Here is a 24114-nt window from a genome sequence, read left to right on the forward strand (position 1 = left end):
ATCGACTCTGACTCCAGCATCTGCAGTTGTGCTTCTTTCATAGTAACCATAGTCAGTGTGGGAATTGAACCCATGCTGTTAGTGTCACTCTGCAGTGTACACCAGCTGTCCAGCTAACTGACCCCTGTAAGGAGGAACAAACTTGCATTGTAAGCAGTTCTGATTTCTGGGATGAAGGAGTCTTATGAGGAAAGCCTGTACCCATTGGTGTTTAGAAGAATGAATGGTGATCTTATTGAAGAGTAAGATTCTGAGGGGAGCTTAATGGGGTTGATGTTGAGAGCATTTTTCCTCTCACTGGGAATCTGTAGATAGGAGGGCTCATTTTAAAGATAAAGGGCCTCCACTTCAGACTGATTTGAGGATGTATCTCTTCTCTGAGGATCATTAATCTTTGGAATTCTTTTCCACAGTTAGAGTAGTGGAGCCTAGATCTTTATATCTATTCAAGGCTTACCACTAATATTTGCCATATTGTATGTTTTTTCTTTCAATTTATTGCTAGCCTTTACTTACCTAGTTGATCATGTTTGCCTTATCCTGTTCCTTATTTATCACTTTACTGTGAGCCTATTTTATTTTCTTAAACATCCTTCATTTTTCCTCCACCATCTTTACTGCTAACCTCCTTTCTCAGTCCAGTCCTGCTAGCTCTGCCCTCACTCCTTAGTAATTACCTTTATTTAAGTTGAGTTCAGTTGTTTCTGACCCATATTCCCCCTTTCAAACAGTGCTAAATTCTACCATTTCATGGTCACTGCTTCTTCGGGGATCTTTTTCATGGGCATTAATTATTAAATTGGCTCATACATCACCAGATCCAAAATATCCTGATTCTTAGTTGGACCATAGCATATTGTTTTAGGAAACTAAGAACAAACATTTATGAGGAATCAAATTGCTTTATATCTGGATTTAAAAAAAAGTATAAATTTTAGAAGAGTAAGCCTTTGTCCCCCTCCACCCAAACATTGACGAATAGAACTCGTGCTTGGACGTTGAACAGTTTTTCTGCCGCCTCTGCCTCTGCACTTACTACTTCAATTGTGAGCCTAACCCTCCCCCTACTGACCCCTTCTCCCGCCTCCAACACACCCCCTCCTCCTGGACACCACCCCAAGGCCTCCTACCCTCCCTCGACCTCTTCATCTCCAACTGCCGTCGCGACATAGATCGCCTCAACCTCTCCACCCCTCTCACCCACTCGAACCTCTCCCCCACAGAACGTGCAGCCCTCCGCTCCAATCCCAACCTCACCATAAAACCCGCGGACAAGGGAGGCGCAGTTGTATGGCGAACTGACCTTTACATCGCTGAGGCCAGACGCCAGCTCTCTGACACCTCCTCCTACCGCCCCCTTGATCGTGACCCCACCCCCAACCACCAAAACATCATCTCCCAAACCATCCACAACGTCATCAGTTCAGGTGACCTCCCACCCACCGCCTCCAACCTCATCGTTCCCCAACCCCGCACCGCCCATTTCTATCTCCTTCCCAAAATCCACAAACCTGACTGCCCTGGTCGACCCATTGTCTCTGCCTGCTCCTGCCCCACTGAACTCCTCTCCACTTATCTCGACTCCCATTTTCTCCCCCTTGGTCCAGGAACTCCCCATCTACATCCATGACACCACCCACGCCCTCCACCTCCTCCAAAACTTCCGATTCCCTGGTCCCCAACACCTCATCTTTATCATGGACGTCCAGTCCCTATACACTTGCATTCCCCATGCAGATGGCCTAAAGGCCCTCCGTTTCTTCCTGTCCCGCAGGCCCGACCAGTCCCCCTCCACTGACACCCTCATCCGCTTAGCTGAACTCGGCCTCACCCTTAACAACTTCTCCTTCAATTCCTCCCACTTCCTACAGACAAAGGGAGTGGCCATGGGTACCCACATGGGCCCAAGCTATGCCTGCCTCTTTGTAGGATACGTGGAAAATCCCTCCTCCAAAGCTACACTGGCAGTATCCCCCGCCTCTTCCTCCGTTACATTGATGACTGTGTATCGGCGCTGCCTCATGCTCCCACGAGGAGCTCGAACAGTTCATCCACTTCACTAACACCTTCCACCCCAACCTTAAATTCACCTGGACCATCTCTGATACCTCTCTCTCCTTCCTGGACCTCTCTGTCTCCATCTCTGGCATCCACCTGGAAACGGATATCCATTTCAAGCCTACCAACTCCCACAGCTACCTAGAATACACCTCCTCTCACCCATCTTCCTGCAAAAATGCCATCCCCTATTCCCAATTCCTTCGCCTCTGCCGCATCTGCTCCCAAGATGAGGCATTCCACTCCCGGACATCCCAGATGTCCTTGTTTTTCAAGGACCGCAACTTCCTCTCCACAGTGGTCGAAAATGCCCTTGACCGTGTCTCTCGCATTTCCCGCAACTCATCCCTCACACCCCCTACCCGCAATAACAACCAAAACAGGATCCTCCTCGTCCTCACGTGCCACCCCACCAACCTCCGGATCCAACGCATCATCCTCTGGCACTTACGCCGTCTGCAATCTGACCCCACTACCAAAGACATTTTTCCCTCCTCACCCTTATCTGCTTTCCGGAGGGACCACTCTCTCCGTGACTCCCTTGTCCGCTCCATACTCCCCACCAGCCCCACCACCCCTGGCACTTTTCCCTGCAAACGCAGGAAGTGCTACACCTGCCCCTACACCTCCCCTCTCACCCCCATCCCAGGCCCTAAGAAGACCTTCCACATCAAACAGATGTTCACCTGCACATCTGCTAATGTGGTATACTGCATCCACTGTACCCGTTGTGGCCTCCTCTACATCGGGGAAACCAAGCGGAGGCTTAGGGACCGCTTTGTGGAACACCTACGCTCGGTTCGCAACAAACAACTGCACCTCCCAGTCGCAAACCATTTCAACTCCCCCTCCCATTCCTTGGACGACATGTCCATCCTGGGTCTCCTGCGTTGCCACAATGATGCCACCCGAAGGTTGCAGGAACAGCACCTCATTTCGCTTGGGAACCCTGCAGCCCAATGGTATCAATGTGGATTTCACAAGCTTCAAAATCTCCCCTGCCCCGACTGCATCCCAAAACCAGCCCAGCTCGTCCCCACCTCCCTAACCATTTCTCCCACCTCGTCCCACCCCCATCTCCTACCAACTAGCCTCATCCCACCTCCTTGACCTGTCCGTCCTCCCTGGACCGACCTATCCCCTCCCTAACTCCCCACCTACATTCACTTTTACTGGCTCTAACCCCGCCTCTTTGACCTGTCCGTCTCCCCTCCACCTATCTACTCCTTTATCCATCTTCTATCCGCCTCCCCCTCTTTCCCTATTTATTTGAGAATCCCCTTGCCCTCCCCCATTTCTGAAGAACGGTCTCAACCCGAAACATCAGCTTTCCTGCTCCTCTGGTGCTGTTTGGCCTGCTGTGTTCATCCAGCTGTGCACCTTGTTATCTATAAATTTTAGAACATAGGTTACTTTTGTGAATTTCTCAAAAATATAGATGTTAATTTTGCCTAACTAAAGAATGACCTTGCTGTAATAGTGGTTTCTACATCCTTGGAACATGTATAAAGTCTGTTACAGCCAAGATATTACTTTTGGAGTTTAGTCACTGTTGTAATGTAGGTAAACATGGCTGTCAGTTTTATTCACAGCAAAATCCCACAAACAGCAATTAGATAAATAACCAAATAATCTGTTTTGATGTTATTGGTTTTGAAGTCTGAAAAAAATTGTTTTTTTTTTTGAATGATGCCTTGGAGTATCCAGAGGGCAGTTGAAATTCTTCATTTCGTATGACCCCTCTAAGTGCTACTTTTAAAGGAAGTAGTTTTCAACTCTGTTTCTCTCTCCACTGATACCAGTAGACCTGGTGAGTTTTTCCAGCACTTTGTTTTTATTTCAGATATCCAACATCTGCAATACTTATTTATCAAGTTTTATTGTCTTTTGGCAATGATAAAGAGATTTCCACAGTGATTATTTTTGAGTATTGTTCAGAGGTTTATCTAGCATGATGCACATTTTTATTTGTGTTTGACAAGTATTTAACATAACTTTCATTTTGTTTCAGAGTTGGTTAGATCTCACCAAAGAGATTAAGAAGCAATTACAAGGTAAGTATGTTTTTGTGTGTAATAAAGCTTAATTCATTCAAAACTAGATTATTCAACAGAGAAAAAAAAACTGCTTCCCAGCAGGATTCTTTTGTCTGATGTATCCTGAGTCTGGAAGGGTCCTATGCAGAAAACATGATAAAATCTAACCATGTGATTAATATAAAATAATACAGGCCCATGAAGTATGTTTTATGTGAATTTGGCGCAGGAATTTTAATGATTACTTTCCCTCTGTCTTGGATTCTTCCAGGATGGTTTATGTCAGATTTCTTAAAATGAAATGTTTCCTAACTGTGTGTTTGTGTGTCCTTTGATTCCAATCTATGTTGCTGTTCTTATATAAGGTTTATGTACCATTTATGCTACCTGTTGTCACAGGGGTTCATATTAACAGTAATCCATAATCAGTGTATTTTTAATTAAATTGAACCTAATCCTACTATAATAACAATTGAAGAACTAGAAGAACCCTGAATAATACCTGGTGAACAAAAAATTCATTATTACAACCCAAAGTACAACAAACTTGTTGTTAACCGGCACCTATGGGACCAGGAGTGTACCAGTTGATCAAATGCTCTGATTGATCAAGAGGAGCATATAATCATTGCAAAAGCGCACACTAAGTAATAGAAACGTAATGCAGGGAGTATACGCATCACTGTTATACTTTATTTACAGCATAACTCACTTAAATGAAAATGCAACTTTGCCTTGAATAAAACTTAAGAGGCAGATAGCTTTCTCATTTGCACCCTCAACTGACTACTCGGACATTGCGGAGATTGCGATAATAAAGCAAACTTGCGGTATTTCAGGTATATAATTTTTGCCAGTTTATCGAGAGTGCTGGTTTGTAAGGTTCCAATTAAAACAAAGTTTGCTGTGGTTTGTAAAAGAATAAAAATGTAATCTCTTCGTCCCCTGACTTTGAGGTGAGGGAAAGAAAAAGAGCAGTTAATAGTAATAAAGTAAATAGAGGTGAATGATTATTTACCATTAAAATGCTTTCATAAAAGTTTGAACAGAGTGCAGATTTACAAATCAGGGAGCAAACAGGTTGCATATGATCAGTGTTCCCTTTTAAGATCTGCATAGCTGTGCATAGATGTTCAATGCACTGTGCATGGGGCAACAAGCCAGTATTATTAAAGTAAAGTTAAAGTGAACATCGACTGAGACCCAAGAAAAATGTTGATATCCTGGATTTTAATGTATGGATGATGGCAGGATCAGGGGTCTGCGTGAAGAGAAAAATTAGATATTTTCAATATTGAAAGGAGGTGATTTTATAGATGTGCGTATATGCCTTATATCCTGAAGCATAATGGCTCATTGAAGGTTTGCACAATGCACTAGCTACAGCATTGGAGTATTTAGTGAAATAACACGATCAAATTTCTAGAACGGGTATTGGCATACAATAACTTTGTCCAAAGAAGTTTACTAAAAATTTCCTTCTGTTATGAGACAATGACTTGAATTTATATTGTCCCTTTCGTTGACAATGAACAGTAAAAGTAAAAATTGCTCTAAAATTTTATTTTTCTTATTTTGGTTCAAAACTACTTGAGCATTATGTAACATCGCTTATACTTCCATACAGTATTAAGTGGGTGCTGCAATTTGTCAGAGATGGCATACTTTGGAAAAGGCATTAAAATCAGTGGTCTGAGATAGTAAGAACTGCAGATGCTGGAGAATCTGAGACAACAAGGTGCAGAACTGGATGAACACAGCAGGCCAAGCAGCATCATAGGAGCAGGACAGCTGACGTTTCGGGCCTAGACCCTTCATCAGAAATCAGTGGTCTACCTGTTTGTTAAATGGAAAACATCCTGTGATAATCCATGATCTCATTTGAAGAACAGCAGGAACATTGCCCCAGTGCCCTAGCAATATTTATCCAACACCACTAAAGCCGTTAATTTGTTAATATTGTTTGTTACACTTTGTAGAACGGTACAGCACAGTACAGGCTCTTCGGCCCACAGTGGTTTGCCAACCTATTATCCTACTAAGATCAAACTACCCTGCATACCCTACATTTTGCTATCCTCCATGTGCCTATCCAAGAGTCGCTTAAAAGTCTCTAAAGCATCTGACTCCACTACCACTGCCGGCAGTGCATTCCACATTCCCACCACACTATATAATAACTCTGTATTTCAGAAGTAATTGGCTGTAAGTGCTTGAGGCATGTAATGACATGAAAGATGCAGCTAAATGCAAGTTTGTTATTTTTCTCCTTTTTAAGAAGGGGTTAATTCCTTGTTGGAATGCAGTTTCATTCACTGTCTTGCTCTCTGTACCTCATTCAAGTGGCTATTGGATGTCTTAATTCCCAACAGTGTATTCAGCTATTTAGCAGCAAAAACCTAATTTCATTTTCGCTTAACTACACAAACAAATCCTACCCTGGTTATCCTTTCTTCTACCTTCTTCCAAAGGACAGAAGATATAAATGTTTGAAAACAGGTACCAACAGATTCAAGAATAACTTCTTCTCTGCTGTTGTCAGACTTTTGAATGGACCTCTCATATACTCTTTCTTTGCACCTTTTCTGTAGCTGTAACACTATATCTTGCATTCTGTTCTGTTATCCTGATGTATGGTATGATTTGCCTGGATAGCACGCAAAACAATACTTTTCACTGTATCTCAGTATATGGGACAATAATAAATCAAATCAAATCAAATCAAATCAAATCAAATCAAAAATCACTAATGATTACAATCATTTTTGGTGTGTCTCTCCCTGGACTAGATGTTCTTTCTGCTGTCAAGAAAAGGTCACTTAACCCCTCTAGCACCTTGGCTGGGTTTATCAAATAACATCAGAGATAGTAGGAACTACAGATGCTGGAGAATCTGAGATAACAAGGTATAGAGCTGGATGAACACAGCAGGCCAAGCAGCATCACAGGAGCAGGAAGTGTGATGCTGCTTGGCCTGCTGTGTTCGTCCAGCTTCTACACCTTGTTATCAAATAACATGCTGTTTTTGATTGCTGTGCTTTTTTTAAAAAATAAAAAGCCTATGATTCAATTGTATCCTACAGCACAAGGAAGGTATAATAACACATCTTTGTATTCCAGGTGGACCTTGGGATTTTACATTCAGTGTGAAGTTTTATCCACCTGATCCTGCACAGTTGACTGAAGATATAACAAGGTAAAACTCATTATTAGTGAGAAATAAACCTTTAGTGTATGCAGCTTCTAACATATTTCCTCAAGTTGATATTACCTTAAATTTTAGAATGAGATACAGGGAAATTCTCTTATTTAGTCTGTCTTGAATTTTTGTAATTCTGTGCCCCAGAGCTTATTGAATGATGAAGCAAGCTCAAAATGGTTCTGCTGCTATTTTTTGTTTTTAAACATTTTTTAAAAGTCATTTCAAATTGGAAGCCACGCTCCAGATCCTAACCACTCCAAGCTTGTGGGATGCGACACATTAAGTAGAGGCTCAGCGTAGAGAAGCCAGGAAGTTAGACTCAAGCCATATAGAACATCAATTCAATCAAAACTGGAATATCACATCCATTTCTAGGCACCACACTGCAGGAAGGACATGACTGTTTTAGAGAGAGTTCAGAAGAGATTTACCTGAATGGTGCCAGAGATGAGGAACTTGAGCCATGTGGATAGATTGGAGAAACCTCTATTTTAGGCAGAACAATCAAAGAGATGTGAAAGTGACACTAACACGAAGGGTTTCTATCAAGCAACATAAAGCTGTTTTCCATGGCTGAAGGGCCTATAACAAAGGAGCGCTGATTTAAAGTGATTAACAAATGGAATAGTAGACATGGGAGAAAAATTTTACAATAAAGATAGTTATGATTTAATATTTAGCTCTACTTGATAGAATGTTGGCAGTAGAGTAGTCTTTCAAGGGGAATTGGATAAATATTTGAATGAGAAAAGAATTAGAGATATAGGGAAGGAGCGGGACCATCTGTATTTCATTGACATTTGTATTTGTATTTCTTGGTTCTTTGAAATTGCCAGTGCAGATTTTGATGAGCTAAATGGTTCTGTTCTGTGCTGTATGATTCCATGATCATTACTGGTTATACTCCATACACAGTAACTGAAAAAGGGTTTGAATACCATCTCATCTGTTGTTTCTTTTTTTTATTCATTTATGGGATGAAGGCAACGCTAGCTAGGCGAGCATTTATTGCCCATCCCATTAAAAGTCACCCACATTGCAATGGATCTGGAGTCACATGTAAGCCAGACCAGGTAAGGATGGCAGTTTCCTTCCCTAAAGGGCATTAGTGAACCAGATTTTTTTTCTGACAATTGACAACAGATTCATGGTCATTGTTAGACCCTTCATGCCAGATTTACATTGAACTCAAATTCCACCATACAATAGAAGGATTTGAATCCAGGCCCCCAGAAATAACCTGGGTCTCTGGGTTAACAGCCTAGCAATAATCCCACTAAGCTGTCACCTCCCTTCAATTGATTAAATATTTAAAGTCAAATTTAAGTGTTGGTCATGCGGAACACGTTTGATGGACTTTTGTGTTTAAAGTTTTGGTTTTCAAGCCTATAATGATGCTCAAGTGTTTATTTATGTTTGTTCCAGATATTACCTGTGTCTTCAGTTGCGTCAAGACATAGTTACTGGATGTCTGCCGTGTTCATTTGTTACCCTTGCCCTGTTGGGATCATACACTGTTCAGTCAGAGCTGGGTGAATATGATCCAGAGTTACATGGAACAAATTATGTTAGTGAGTTTAGGTTGGCCCCAAATCAAACAAAGGAATTGGAAGAGAAAATTATGGAACTTCATAAAACACATAGGTATGTATTCTTATTTGACAAAAAATGCTGTTTACTCCAATATTTTATAATTTGCATGTCAGAACACTAGGGATCAACAATTCCAGTTATTGTAGAAAAATAATCTCCCCATCACATCTTGGAGAAATTAAACCATTATGTAAGGTAGGATTATGACTATTTTACCAACGTGTCATCTCCCATCTTGACAATTAATAATGTCTGTGCAATTTTGGTGTGCTACCATACCTCACTATTAGTGAGTTTCATGTTTTTATATCATACTAGAATGTTGATAAGAAAGTGAAGGTAATCACCTGAACACTGAATTACATATTACGATGTAAAAGTAAAAGAGCTTTAATTTATATAGTGCCTTTTAAGACCTTGGGATGTCCCAAACTACTTCACAGGAATTGAAATACTTTTTAAAAAGGTAATTATTATTGTAATACAGAAAATGTAGCAGCCAATTGTGTTGAAGATTCCATGAACAACAATAAAATGCTATCAGGAAAACTTTTCTCGTACTGGTGGTTGAGAGAGAAATATTAGCAAGGGTTCCAGGGGCACTCCTCTGCTCTTACTCGTTTAATGTGTAACATCTATTATGAATGTTCACCTGCAATGGCAGATGGTAACTTAGTTTGTCAACTCATTTGAAAGATGGTACCAGTACGGTCAAGAGGTTCCTGTATACTGCATTGTTAATCTAGATTATGGGCTCAGTTCATGGAAGTGACACCTTCATCTGAGTCAGATGATTGTGGGGACAAGTATACTACCACTGATGTTAAAATTCTGTAAATGATGTTCAGCTTTTATTATGTGAATCAAGTTAATTTTCTCTCCTCTTTATATAAGTGACTATTATTTTTCAACTATGAATCAATTTTCTGGTTTCCAAAAGATGCCTATTAGTCAACTGGCTGATACATTTATAGAATGGTACCACTTTGAAGCAATTGTTAACATTTTTTAAGATGGCTTCTCTAGGTACTGCTTGTACATCTGTCTTGGACTGCATCCTGTTTTCCCTTTCTCTTCCCATGGTTGGCAACATTTATAACGGTTTGGAACTAACAGCAAGTTTTTTTTTTTGGCACAGTGGGTCTTGTTCGTAACCAATTTGGCTTTACACCCATGTTAAATAATCAAATTTTAAAGTTGAGAGCTAACCCCTTCATTTGCAGATTCTGTATTTATTAAATACATTTGCTTTGTATGTATTTAGCTTATTAGTTTTATTTTATGTTTCTAGTTCTTTGTGGACATATTCATAGCTTAAGAGTATAGAAGTTTTTTTTGTTCTTGAGCAGTCACGAATTCATTCATTCGCTGTCAGTTTTTAAGCATGCTGCTTTTCCCAAAGAATAGTTACGCTAATTCCTAACTCTAATGATGAGGTGATTTCATGCATATTCCATTCCTTTTGGGTCCTTAATGCACAATAGCAGTTGCAGACTGCTACATATTACCTATCACTTTTACCTATAGCTTAACACACTAATCAGAGGGGTGTTTTCAATCGGTGTTATCAAGAGAAAAAAGGAAGCATTAAAATATCTTGATGTCAGAAAACCTTTCTTCCTTCTCTCGTTGCCTTTTTAACAATTCTCTTTCTTTATTTCCTTGAATGTTTTTGCAATACGCTGAATGCATTTTATGGTGCTGGTCACCTTCTGGTGCTTTGTCAGATTGACTATTCTTGGCATTTGAATCTAGACTGTTGGCATTAGTGAGCATGCATTTGCCAGACAAAAATGTGGCCGGTATTGTGTTCCCTAAACCAAATACATTAAGATCAGTTTTAACATCCCTAATATCACTTTCTGATATCAGCCACTTCAACACAGACTATAGGTGATATTGGGTATCTTTCTGTTTTACAGTACAGTTATTCATTACCTGAACCAAATCATCAGGGGAAATGATCATACATTGATGATTTTATAATACCTACTGGTGACCTACTTATTGATAGTGAGTTTCATAGTATTTTTGCCGTAATGCTGCTATGAATAACTATCATAGCCAATTCTTTGAATTCAGAGACTTTAAACACATTGCTGTCTAGTATTGTTAGAGCTTCCCTTCAAGTACAAATAAATTTGAGAACAATGTATGTTAAATCAGAGTTTGACATTTTCAGAAGTTGCAAGTAGGTTGCAGTTTTTAGTTAACATTTGAAAGGTTTGACTATTAATGTGCCCTGTTTTTGGCTTTTGATAATATTTTATTCTAGAGCTATGACTCCAGCACAAGCAGATTTGCAATTCTTGGAGAATGCAAAGAAACTTTCAATGTATGGTGTGGACTTTCATCCCGCTAAGGTACAAAGTCTGTTTTTATTTGTAATTCTTCAACCACTGTTAAACCTAATCACTTGGCTATTTTTATAAAATGTACTTGGCTTTTTAATCTATATGGTTTAGTTCAGCCAGTTTCAACACGTATCTCTGACTTTCTGCCTGTTGTATCTAAAAGTTTGTAGCTAGTAGCATAAATATTATAAATCAGCCTTGTTATGAGTTATTGCTTGAATGTATTGGTTCTCAACTTCTTGTGCTTCCTTCATCTTCTGACTTTAACTAACTAGTTTTATGTAAGAATAGAATTAGCAGCAGAAAACCACTAGTTTTATAAACGTATTGATATGCAGAAATCTAACTTTCAGTTGCAGGTGTTTAGTTTAACAACCGCAATAGCTTATCAAATAAACAAACTATGTTTACATGCAATCATAACCTTTTTCTAATGTTTGTTATTTGAATGAATATTCAATTGGGATTAGTAATTGTCAAACTCTATTAAATCTTTTCAGGTCCATAAGTGGACCTGTATCTGTCATTTGCGCTTTCATTTAAAGTTTATTAGATGTAAACAATCAATAAAAAGATGTGCAATTTTGAGCTATTTTGTTGTAACCAGTGATTACAGGATTTTAACTTGTTATATGTATTGCTGTCACCTTACTTTGAATTGGTGCAAAATGATAAATGATGATGTAAAGAGAAATAACAGCATGTCATGCACAGGCAGAATATTCTCACAAAAATGGATAAACTTTAAATTTGCAAATAATGTAACAAAAGAGTAAATTACATATTTCACTAACTGATTTGGGGCCATTGTTCAAGAGATGCTCCTTTCTCATTGATCATCAGCAGCAATGTGTTTAGACACTGTTTCGGGGGAAAAGACTAGCACACTTCCACATGTCTGGTACTTGTTCTTAAGTCGATTTAAATCTGATCTCACCTCAACATTTTATCTATCCTTTTAAGTGTTTCAAAAATGTATAACAAGGTGAACAGGAGCCATTTGCTCCTGAGCATGTTTACATTTTAGAGGCTTTTGTTTACGGAGCTTGCTTGAAGTGGATCCATATCTTACAAGAAGTGGAGGTGACATTAAAGATATATTTTAAATTCAACAGACAATTCTTTCTTTCTATATATGACTCCTGGCCAGTTTTTTTTAAAATAGTGATCTACTTACTTGAGTTTGTGAATGAAGAGAAGGAGTGCTTGTATGTTTTTCATGTCAGTGAGCTATGTATGTTCAACACATTATAACCTCTTACACATCTGCTCCTTTTACCTCACTGTTGGTTGCAGGACATGTTGCCACACTTGCCATACAGTCAAGAACACCCTCCTTAAATCCTTCTACCTCCTCAATTTCCTTTAAAAATTTCATAGCCTGACTTTTCAACCAAGCTTTCTGTTTCGCTTTCTAATCTCTTCTTCCAATGCTCCACTTCTGTTTTTGGAACGCCTTGGAATATTTTTAAAGATGCTTTATAAATTTATTTTTAAATGTGATAGAAAAACCACTATAAATCTGTAATTACTAATGTTTTGGTGGCAGTGCAAGATGTCTGTCTGTTTATGGAAAATACATTTTCTGTGGCTCTTAATACAATAGTCGTCTTTGCATAATCAAACATGCAATGCTCTTGGTTGGTGTGAATAAAGTATTTATGTCTCCCAGAAAAAGTGTTACGCAGAGCTGTAATCACAGACAAGAACAGTAAGGGAGGTGGCTGCATAAGTAGTGAGATGATAAACATAGGATTATTGTAAATGACCAAAATTTAAACTGTTAAATAATAACTAATAGAAAGCCTTGTATTTTCTGTCCCTTATGATGTAGCAGATTGTAATGCTTTACCACCTTTAAATTGTGCATTTATGTGGTCATCTCTACATCTGCGTGAGATGAAAACTAAACCTCAGGTTTCTTACATTTATGAAGAAGTTCCTGGTTTTAACTTTACCCTGGATATTCATCTCTGAACTTTTCAGCCCAGTTGCAAATACTCATTTTCCATGTTTATCTATTGCCTAGCTATTTAATGTCCTCTTAATCTGATATCATGTTTGATGTAAACAAACCCAAACCAGATCACCACAGGGAGGGGTGAGGAATAAGAAACTGTGCTTTAAGTGAACGTTTTCTAATTGATTTTTTTTTTCTTGCATTTGTTAACATAGCTTCAGCATCAAGTGGTCATTCATCTATTTCTACCTCCTTGTTATTCTTTAACATGTTCAAATAGGACCTTTAGGAAGTAACAGAATAACTTTATAGCTGTTCATCAAGAAGCAGAGTTTCAATGACTGAAATTAGTGCTACAGTTTTTATGTTTGGATCTTTTTGTTTCTCTCGGCATTACTGCAGAATCTACATTTTAGTTCTGTTTTACTTAGAGAGGGAAACAATTGGATTTATCCAGTTTGGTTAGGATCAAAACATGTTGAAATGATGATACTTTGTTTGCTGGTGTTGTGATTGTTTAGTACTTCAGGTGATTCATAATCCCTTTACCATGTAAGAAGCTTTTATCCATTGAATCCCAGTGACATTTATTAATGCACTGCTTTTCCGTACTGGAAATAAGTAACATGTAGTTTTTTTTTGTTGCATAGTATAATTAACAGGATGTGAAGCCATTCTAGTCAGAGCAAGATAAATGTGGCAAAGGTCAGTTGGAGAACTATTTTATGTCTTCTGGAAAATTTGTGTAATGGATGCTAATTGGCTATGTATTGGTGGACAGAGTTGAGTTTCACAACTGAAATTTATACTATGTTCCTAATTATTTGAGGGCTTGTTACTCTTCAAATTTGTAAATCAATTTTACTCCCACTAATTTTAAAATAGTTTACTAGTCATATTCCACTCCAACATTATAGTTCTCTTCTTTCATTGCCCTTCTCACCACTGCTGTCTTACCTACCCTACCCGTCAATGTAAGGTGCTCTGATATGTTTGTCTGGTAAGCAAGCAACAAGTTAAATATTTAAAAAGCACCCTTACTGTAATGTGACAAGCCAAGATGCTTTGCAGGATAATTATAAAACAACTTGCAGTATCAAGCCACATAAAATGAGGTTAGGAAAGATTACCTAAAGCCTCATAAAGGTGGGGGATTTTTGTCTTTAAAGGAGGTGAGAAAGAGAGATGGGGAGATGGGAATTAGGGAGCTTGGGGCAGAGGCAACTAAAGACATGGCCATCAATGATGGAGGGGTTTAAATTTGAGTGCAAAAGAGGCCAAAATTGAAGGAGGGACAAGACCATGACGGATTTGAAACCAAGGATGAGAATGACAAAATTGAATATTTTCCAGACTGGAAGCTAATGTAAGTCAGATAGCCCATTGGTGTTGTGTGATTGTGATCGGTGAAAATTAGGGTAAGGACAGCAGAAGTTTTGGATGAACTCACATTTATGTAGGGTGGATGATTGGAGGCCAGCCAGGGTATTCAAATTAGCAAATTTACAGGCAGAATTGTAGGGGTAAGAATAGGTGGTCTTTTGATGGAGCCAGTATGTATTCAGAAGCTCAGTTTATGATGAAATACAATACCAAGGTTGCAAGGAAGGGAGTCAATGACTAGAAAATGGAGTTCATGATTGGGGCCAAAGATCATATCTTTGGTCTTCTAAGTATTTGATTGGAATTTCTGTTCAACTACTAAAGACAAAGAGTTTTGGGATATAAAGTGCTAGAACGTAGAACTGTTACTAGCTTGAGAGAATTTTGGAGCACTGCATGAGTTATTCTTGAGATTATTAAAACATAGGTGAAGTAGTGATGTTTTCCCTTGGTCTTCTTGGTACTAATACACTACCTAATAACAACTCTGGATAGTCTGCAGTCCTGAAATGGACTGTAGTAAACACTACAATTTTTAAACAATGTTTTCTAGTACTGTGATGTTATTCAATTTTACCATCCCTTACAAATCTAAATATCTAATCTAAGTTATCATATTGTTTCCATTAGAATAAATACTGTGGACTTTTGAATACTTTGAGGGATTTTTGTTGCCTATCACCTAGTTTTATATAGTGAATTGTTTCTTAAATGGATCTGTGCAATAAAAGGGTACATTCTAGCTTTTAAAGGAAGTAAAAGTGAGAGTGAAAAATTTAAGGTGTTTGTTCTTGCATCTGTTTAATTGGGTTTACCAACTATGATAGTCATATAATGGGGCAACATCTTCTAAAGAGCAAAACATTGTTTCATTGCACTTTTTTGAATAGCACGGTTACATAATGTTGCCCCCTCGTACTATTTAGTAGGAAAACTAAATTAGAATTTTCTTTCTGACTGGACACGTAGTTTTTGGTTTTCACTAATCTTTTAATTCTCTTGTCTTTAGGACTTAGAAGGAGTGGACATCATGCTTGGGGTATGTTCAGGTGGTCTTCTTGTATACAAAGACAGGCTCAGGATCAATCGTTTTGCCTGGCCGAAAGTTCTCAAGATCTCGTACAAACGCAGCAGCTTCTTCATTAAGATTCGTCCAGGAGAGGTATATATGTACTGACGTTCATCAGGAATTCGTTTTGGAAGAAAATTGTTCATTTTTTCCTAAATTCAAATGTTTCTGTTTTTTCAAAAGTATCACCATGTATTTAGTGGTAGTAAACCAAGTGCTTCTTAAATGTGCCTTCAAAGTAGAGGAGCTAGCAACAGTTTTATCTTAACTCAGAAATTCTGCTCGAATAGTGGTCATTGATGTCAATGGTAGCATTTAATCCCGTTCCACATTACGTTGAGCTGGTGGTAGTGGGCCTTTGTCTTGGACTGTTGATAACATTTTAATACAACTAAGGGGTTTACTAGGTCACTTCATAGGGCTATTAAGCATTGCTCTTGTTTTGTGTGACACTAGAGTTGTAGATAGGGCATTCCAGATTGAACCACTTCAGTTTTCATAATGATCTAATAGCTTATTGGTTATTTTTATTGATACAGTATTTTTGTTTTCAGGTTTTGTAAAATTGAATCCAAATTCACAAACTTAAGTGGGTTTTGAATTTGCATTCTCTAGACTTCTAGTCCAGATTTCTCGATTACTAATCCAACATAGTCTCCAAATAAACAATGTTAAAATGCTATTCTGCACTTCACTGTGCAGGTTTTGATAAGTACTATATTGGATACTTGATTTAGTGTGAGGTAGGACATAGGTAGCAGAGAATGGATGATCTCCATTTTATAGAAAGTAGAATGTAGAAGGCTGGTCAGTGGTAAATTGAAATAGTCTGGTGAGGCACTGAAGCTCTGAATGAGGGTTTTGGCTGAGGGTGAACTGGAAAAGGGATGGAAATGAACAAATGTTTATGAGCTAAAAATAAGTGGTCTTAGCGCAGACTTGTGGTTGAAAAGTCATTCTGTGCTGAATATGACACCAAGGGTTCAAAACAGTTTGGTTCAGTCTTGGACAATTTCTCAAAGGCTTTGGCCTTCCTAGTATTTAGTTGGATATTGAATGCAAATATACAAACAAGTTTTCAGCATTTTAATGAGAAGAGAAGGAAAAATAATAAGTGTGTGCAAATCAGGAATGTCATTGCTAGTTGAGATTCTGATCCATTCAAACAAATTGCAAGCAACACCAGCTCTGAAACAATTCGATCTTTCCTTCAAGGATCTATTTGCATTGATTCGTCGGCTTTTCAACTCAGGACATAGTAAAGCATTTACCAGCCAACTAAGCACTTTTGCAACACAGTCACTACTGTGATGTAAGAAAAAGCAATAGAAAAGTTTCCACACGACAAGCTTCCGCAGTTATAACTTATAAGATCACGACAACGCCACCCGGAAACTGGAGGAGCAGCACCCCATATTCTGCCTTTGGAACCTACAATCCAATGGTCTCAATGTGGACTTTATTAGTTTCAAAATCTCCCCACCTTGGCCTCATCCCATGACCAACACCCCCACCCCCACCCCCCCATCCCCGCCTCCTTGACCTGTCCGTCTTCTCTTCCACCTGTCTGCTCCTCACCCACCTCACTGACCAATCCCCACCATTGCCTACCTGCACTCGCCTATCACCATCCCACCTACCTGCCCCAGCCCCACCCCTCCTCTCTGTCTTTATTTCAGAGCTCCCTTCCCCCTCCCCCATTTCTAAAGAAGGGTCCCGATCCAAAACGTCAGCTTTCCTGCTCCTCTGATGCTGCCTGGCCTGCTGTGTTCCTCCAGCTCCACACTGTGTTGTCTCTGACTCCAGCATCGGCAGTTCTTATTATCTCTGATCTTTTTATAGTGTTTGGCCTTGAGTGGTCCAGTTTGATCAGTTAATTTTCAGTAAGGCACAATTCCAATGACCAGTATGTTACATCTCCAAATCCACACTATACTGTATAAATGTTATTGCTTCTATATTTTGAATGTAGTGTGAGACTGTGTACATGTGGCGCCATCTATCCTTTGATGGGAAAACATGAAAGCAGATTACAAGTTTTGAAGGCTTTAGAAAATAATGTGGCACTGTCTACTGTGGAATAAATATATCTACAAAAGAGACTTGTAATATTACACTTTATTTGTACCATTCTAATTTCCCCATTATTCCCTTGTCAAAATTCTGGCAGAGTTCAATTGGTGCAGACTGCCTTTTAATACTTCCTTTTTCAAATGATTCTTCTTTTCATGCAGCAGATTGTCTTTGCATCTGTCTCTGGACTATTTGCCTGTTAGGTTTAGTGCTGTCTTTGGTGCCCATTCTGCACTTCTAGTTGGAGTGGATGGGCAGCAAACAAGATTGGAAGCTTTGGCCCCATAATTTTATTTTTGTTCTCTTTGAAATCGCCAGCTGCATCAGCACTGCTTGTGAATGCTAAAGCCAGTTGTTTTTGTTGAAATGCTGATTTTGCTGAGAGCCACTTGTTGATCATTGATCAAAATTGTCCTCAGTAGCTTACAGCTACAAGCAAAATACTGCAAACCTGAGATAAAAATGATTGATCTAATTGAATTATTTTTAAGATGATTAAATAGTTCCTTTTTTCCTCCGATGTAAAGAGGCATAACCTTAAAATGAGAGCCAGGCAAAGAAGGGTAATGTTAAGAAATATGTCTTCCCTTAGACACTCCATGGCATTACAATTGCTAAAACCCCACCGTGCTGTTAGCATTGACCAAAAACTTAACTGGTACAGCCATAATTAATACTTTAATCGCAAGAGTGGCAAATCACCTGCCTCCCAACTCCGGAAAGCATAGTCATCATCTCAGTGGACGCAAGTTAGGAGTGCTATAGAATATTGCCTACTTGCCTGGATGAGTGCTGTTTCTATAACACTCCAGAAGCTCAACACCATTCAGAACGAAGTAGTCACTTGATTGTCACCAAGGCTGTTTTAGCAGCATATTCCAAGCCAGTAACCTCTACCAACTACAAGAAAAAGGCTAGTATATGCATGGCAACACCACCAGCTGCAAGTTGTGTATCATCTTGACATGGAACCATATTGCTACTCCTTCACTGTTGCTGAGTCAAAATTGGAAACAGTGACCACAAAATCGTAGAAGTTAGCCTTCCGTTTGAGAGGGAGGAACTTGGATAGAAAATGACTGTTCTAAGGTCAAATAAGGGTAATTAGAAAAGAATGAGAGCAGAGATGGCTATAGTGTACTGCGGAAAGCACTTAGCTGCAAAGATCGTTGAAAAAATAGTCCATCGCTCACAGTAAAGCGATATTCTAGGGAGGGGATAAGCCAATCATGGTTAATGAGGGAAATTAAGAATAGCATCAGATTGTATTATTTTCTTTCAACGTGTCAAAGATAAGTGGTAAGTCAGAGGATTGCAAACATTTTAGAAACCAACAAAAGATGACCACAAAAATAATAAAGAGGGAGAAAATAAACTTTAAGGTTAAACTTGCAAGTAATATCAAGATGGACAACAAGCGCTTCTTTAAATTTATAAAAAGAAAGAGAGAGAAGCCAAAATGAACATAGGCCCCTTAAAGAAGGAGGCTGGGAAAATGTAACGAGGAACCGGGAAATGGCAGAGGAGTTGAATAAACTCTCTGCATCAATCTTCGCAGTAGAAGACATGAATAGCAGTCAAAAATAACTAAATTTCAAGTGGCAAAAGGAGGATATAAATACATTAACTATCACTGGAGCAAAAGTGCTAGGGAATCAAATGAGGCTAAAGACTCCTCAGTCCCTTGTACCTGATGGGATGTATCCTCGGATATTACAAGAAATAGCGACAGGTGGTGAATCTTCCAGGACTCCTTAGATTCTGGAAAATCCCAGAAGACTGGAAAACTGGCAATATAATATCTTTAGTTAAAAAGGGAAAGAGGCAGAAAATAGGTAAGGAAAGATCAGTTAGCTTAACATGTATTGTTGGGAAAATTTTAGAGTTTATTATAAAGGCTGTAATAGCAGAACTTTTGGAAATACATAACAATCAAGCAGAGTCAGTATGTCTTCATGAAGGGGAAATCATGCTTGACAAATTTACGAGAATTCTTTGAGGAGGTAACAAGCAGGATAGATAAAGGAGAAGCAGTGCACGTAATATGTTTGGATTTTCAGAACATATTGATATAAGATAAGAGCACATGGTGTTAAAGGTAATATCTTAACATGGATAGATGATTGACTGACTAATGGAAGACATGAAGTTGGGAGAAGGGGACCATTTTCAGTAATGGCAACCTGTAATTAGTGGCGTGCCGCAGGGATCAGTGCTGGGACCATAATTATTTCCAACATATATATACTAATGACTTGAATGAGGAAAGTGAATGGACTGTAGCCAAGTTTGCAGATGACACATATAGTCTGCAGAGGGATATGCACAGGTTAAGTTAGTGGAGGGAGAAATGCTTGGCAGATGGAATATAATGTGGGGATATGTGAGGTTATGCACTTTGACAGGAAGAATCGAGGATCTGAATATCATTTAAATGGAGAGAGACTGCAGAAACCTATGGTATAGGGATTTGGGAATTCTTGTCCATTAATCACAAAATGCTAGCATATAAGTTCATAAGGTAATCAGGAAGGCAAATGGATTGTTGACATTTATTTCAAAGGATGTACAGTATAAAAGTAGGGAAGTTTTGCAAAAACTATACGAGGCACTAATCAGACCACAGCTAGAACACTCAACAGTTTTGGACCCCTTGTGTAAGGAAATATGTGCTGGCATTGGAGGCAGTCCAGAAAAGGTTCATTTGACTGATACCATGTATGGAGGGACCACCTTATAACAAAAGGATGAGTGGATTGGGCCTGTATTCATTGGAATGTAGAAGAATGAGAGGCGACCTTATTGAAACATACAAGATTCTTAGGATACTTGGTGAGTTAGAGACAGAAATACTGTCTTCCCTTGTGGGAGCATCGAGACCAGGGACATAATCTCAGAGTAAGGGGATTGCACATTTAAAACACAGATGATGAGGAATTTCTTTTCTGAGGGTTGGGAATCTGTGAAATATTTTCCACAGGAGGCTGTTAAGTCGGAGTCATTACATATATTCAAGGCAGAGATTGACCTTTTTTTTTATCAGTAAGTTGAATTGAGGATTATAAGGAAAAGGCAGGAAAGCGGAGTTAAGGATTATCAAATCAAATTATGTCGTTGATTGGCAGAGCAGACTCAATAGACTGAATGGCCTAATTCTGCTCCTTTGTCTTAGGGTTTTGTGGTCATTGCGCTACTCCCTAACCATGCTGTAGATGCACCTAAACCACATGGGCAGAGTAGTTTTAAATTTTTATTCAATCTGTTTTTCTAATCGCCCTGTTCAGAGATGCTATTACACATTTCTGGAGCGGTTGGCACTTGAACCCAAGTCTCTTGATTCTGGGGTAAGGACACTAACCACTTCACCACAAGAGGGCATCCCCAGCATACTCCTAGAACAGGGTTTCTCAATAGCATCCACTGCTAATACTTTGGTTCCACAAGTGTGAGTCCAAGATCTGAAGCTATGAGGCTACTGTAAATTGTGCAGTTTTTCTTCAAATGAGTGTGGCCTGACTGCCTGATCCTACATGCTCAAGTTCTGACCTTGAAAACCATACATGGTTTTTCCTTCGGAACCTTGTGGATGAAACAGCTTTCCTTCCTGTCACCCTAAAGTTTCTCCCAAAGGTCTAAGGTGTTGAGCATCAAAGTGAGCTCACAGTGGGAAAGTCTGATCCTGGAAGGCAAATAATTATCACCCGCTAAAGGGCAATTAAAAATGGACAATAATTGCTAGTCTAGCCAGTGCCATTCACGTTCCATGAACAAATAAAAAGGACATGAAAAGGTAGAAATTTGGGACATGCTCCCTCAAAAAAAAAACTGATGAAACTAGGTCGTTTGGAATGTAAAAACTGGGATTAAAGAATTTATTTGGCAAATATATATTAACTGAAATGAAACAATGGCAGGTAAATGAAGTTAAGACACAGATCAGCAATGATGCAAAGGTTGTGATGAAATGAATATTGCATACTTTCATTTGAAAGTTATTCCAAAAGGCCTGTTGTTGAGAGATTTTTCCATTAGTTTCCTGAAAGTTCATTATTTGTGATTTGTGTGCAATTTATTAGTGTTACCCTCTAAACATTTGAATTTCTGCAATACCAGCCAAGCACTTCTGATAGTACAGGAAAAGTATCAAATGCAGAAGGTGGGCAGTTGCCTCAGAATTTGAGGGAAGTTCTTGAAATTTTGAACATTTGCTGTATTTTTGAATATGTGTAATTCATGTGACATTTTTGTAGGAATATGTATAACTGTTCAATGAATTGTTGATTTTTCTGTCTTCGTTTTTCAGGATCAGTGTGAAAGCACTATTGGATTCAAACTGCCCAATTACCGTGCTGCCAAAAGGTTGTGGAAGGTATGCGTGGAAAATCATACCTTCTTCAGGTATGTATGTATGCAGCACTTAATGTGAAGAAAATCAGGAAGAAAAATTGCTATTCCATTAAGTTAAAAACATTTAAAGACTGAGATATCACAATCATTCTCACTTATAAGTCTCCTTCATAAATTCAATCCTGACTGAGTAATTTGATGACAGAAGCTGTGAAATTTCCCCACATAATCTAATATGGAGTTCCTTAGAATAATTCTTGCAATATTATACTTAATCCATCAATGTGTAATTCAGAAGCATAGGTGAACAGAGAGGGAGATATCACTGCCATGTCAATTCTCTGTACTGTCTGTGAAATATGAATTTTGGAGTAATTTTGTCGTTTGTACACTAACGTGAATTCTGTCAGTGGAACTCAAAGAATTGGTTGATGTAATTTTCTGTTTCAAAAGTGAACAGTGTGATATAAGTTTATAAATGTATTATTATTTTTGGAAAATTGGTTTCTAAAGTTGGGATAAATAATTTTATGGTTTTCAGACAGATATTTGCTAAGCAAGGTGTCTGAAAATTGTTTGGGACAGTGACCTAAAGACAGCTTTTCCAAGAAATGATGCAACATTTTAAATGACACACCGCCTTCTTGGCTAGATAATTGCTCCATGTTGTGTTTTTGTGATCTACCTGATTTTCAGTACCACCACAATAGATGAGCTCCAGCTACTGTCTCAGTTCAATAATGCCATTATCCATCATGATGCCATTGATCGCTTCTCTCACTTGAGTTAATGTCTTTGCGTTGGGTGCATAGGGATGTTTATGGGTAACATATGCCCTACACTGACACCATGTATATCGTCAGCTTTCCTGCTCCTCTGATGCTGCCTGGCCTACTGTGTTCCTCCAGCTCCGTATTGTGTTACCTCTGACTCCAACATCGGCAGTTCTTACTATCTCTGATTACTGGAGTGTAAGCTTTTGAATTTTCAGACTCTAATTCATTTTTAAATTTTCATGATTTCTTATTTCACTCCCTATTTCTCGTATCACAATAAATACAGTTTTGTCCTGATTCTCCACCCTGTCATAGTATTGTTTTAACATACTAACATGAGACACTTGCTGATTACCCAACCATCTTCAGCTGCATCATCAATGATTTTCCTTGCATCCTAAGGTCAGAAGTGGGGATGTTCACTGATGATTGCACAACGTTCAGCACAATTCACGATTCCTCAGATACTGAAGTAGTCCGTGTTCGAATGCAACAAGACACTGGACAGTATCCACGCTTGGGCTGATAAGTGGCAAGTGATATTCGCGCCACACAAATGCCAAGCTATGACCATCACCAATAAGAGGCAATCTAACCGACACCCCTTACATTCAATGGTGTTATCATCACTGAATCCCCCACTATCAACATCCTGGGATTATCATTGACCAGAAACTCAACTGGACTCACCACATAAACAGTGGCTACAAGAGCAGGTCAAAGTTAGGAATACTGCGACAAGTAACTCACCTCTTGACTCCTCAAAGCCTGTCCACCGTCGACAAGGCACAAGTCAGGAGTGTGATGGAATACTTCCCACTTGCCTGGATAAGTGCAGCCCCAACAACACTCAAGAAGCTTGACACCATCCAGGACAAAGCAGCCCACTCGATTGGCACTGCATCCACTCCCTCCACCACTGACGGTCAGTAGCAGCAGTGTGTACTATCTACAAGATACACTGCAGAAAGTCAACAAAGATTCTCAGGCAGCACCTTCCAAAACCATGACCACTTCAATCTAGAAGGACAAGAGCGGTAGACATTTGGGAACACCGCCAACTTCAAGTTTTCCTCCAAGCCACTCATCACCCTGACTTGGAAATATATTGCCGTTCTTTCACTGTCGCTGCGTCAAAATCCTGGAATTCCCTCCCTAATGGCATTGTGGGTCAACCCACAGCAGGTGGACTGCAGCGGTTCAAGAAGGTAACCCACCATCAACTTCTCAAGGGCAACTAGGGATGGGCAAGAATTCTGGCCA

The 24114-nt window shown here is 39.2% G+C and overlaps 1 protein-coding gene across 1 annotated transcript; it reads left to right on the forward strand.

Moving 5' to 3' along the window:
- Positions 1-4069: 4069 nt before the first annotated feature.
- LOC109939052 (protein 4.1-like) lies at positions 4070-22126 on the forward strand (the record flags this gene model as incomplete). Its single annotated transcript, XM_048592781.1, has 6 exons — positions 4070-4112; positions 7215-7290; positions 8722-8940; positions 11165-11252; positions 15596-15748; positions 22032-22126. Coding segments are annotated over 6 exons (674 nt in total), but the record flags the coding sequence as incomplete, so codon positions are not given.
- Between the last annotated feature and the right edge of the window lie 1988 nt (positions 22127-24114).

The sequence above is a fragment of the Rhincodon typus genome, unplaced genomic scaffold (assembly GCF_021869965.1).
Source record: "Rhincodon typus isolate 14 unplaced genomic scaffold, sRhiTyp1.1 hic_rhity00001800, whole genome shotgun sequence".
NCBI lineage: Eukaryota > Metazoa > Chordata > Chondrichthyes > Orectolobiformes > Rhincodontidae > Rhincodon > Rhincodon typus.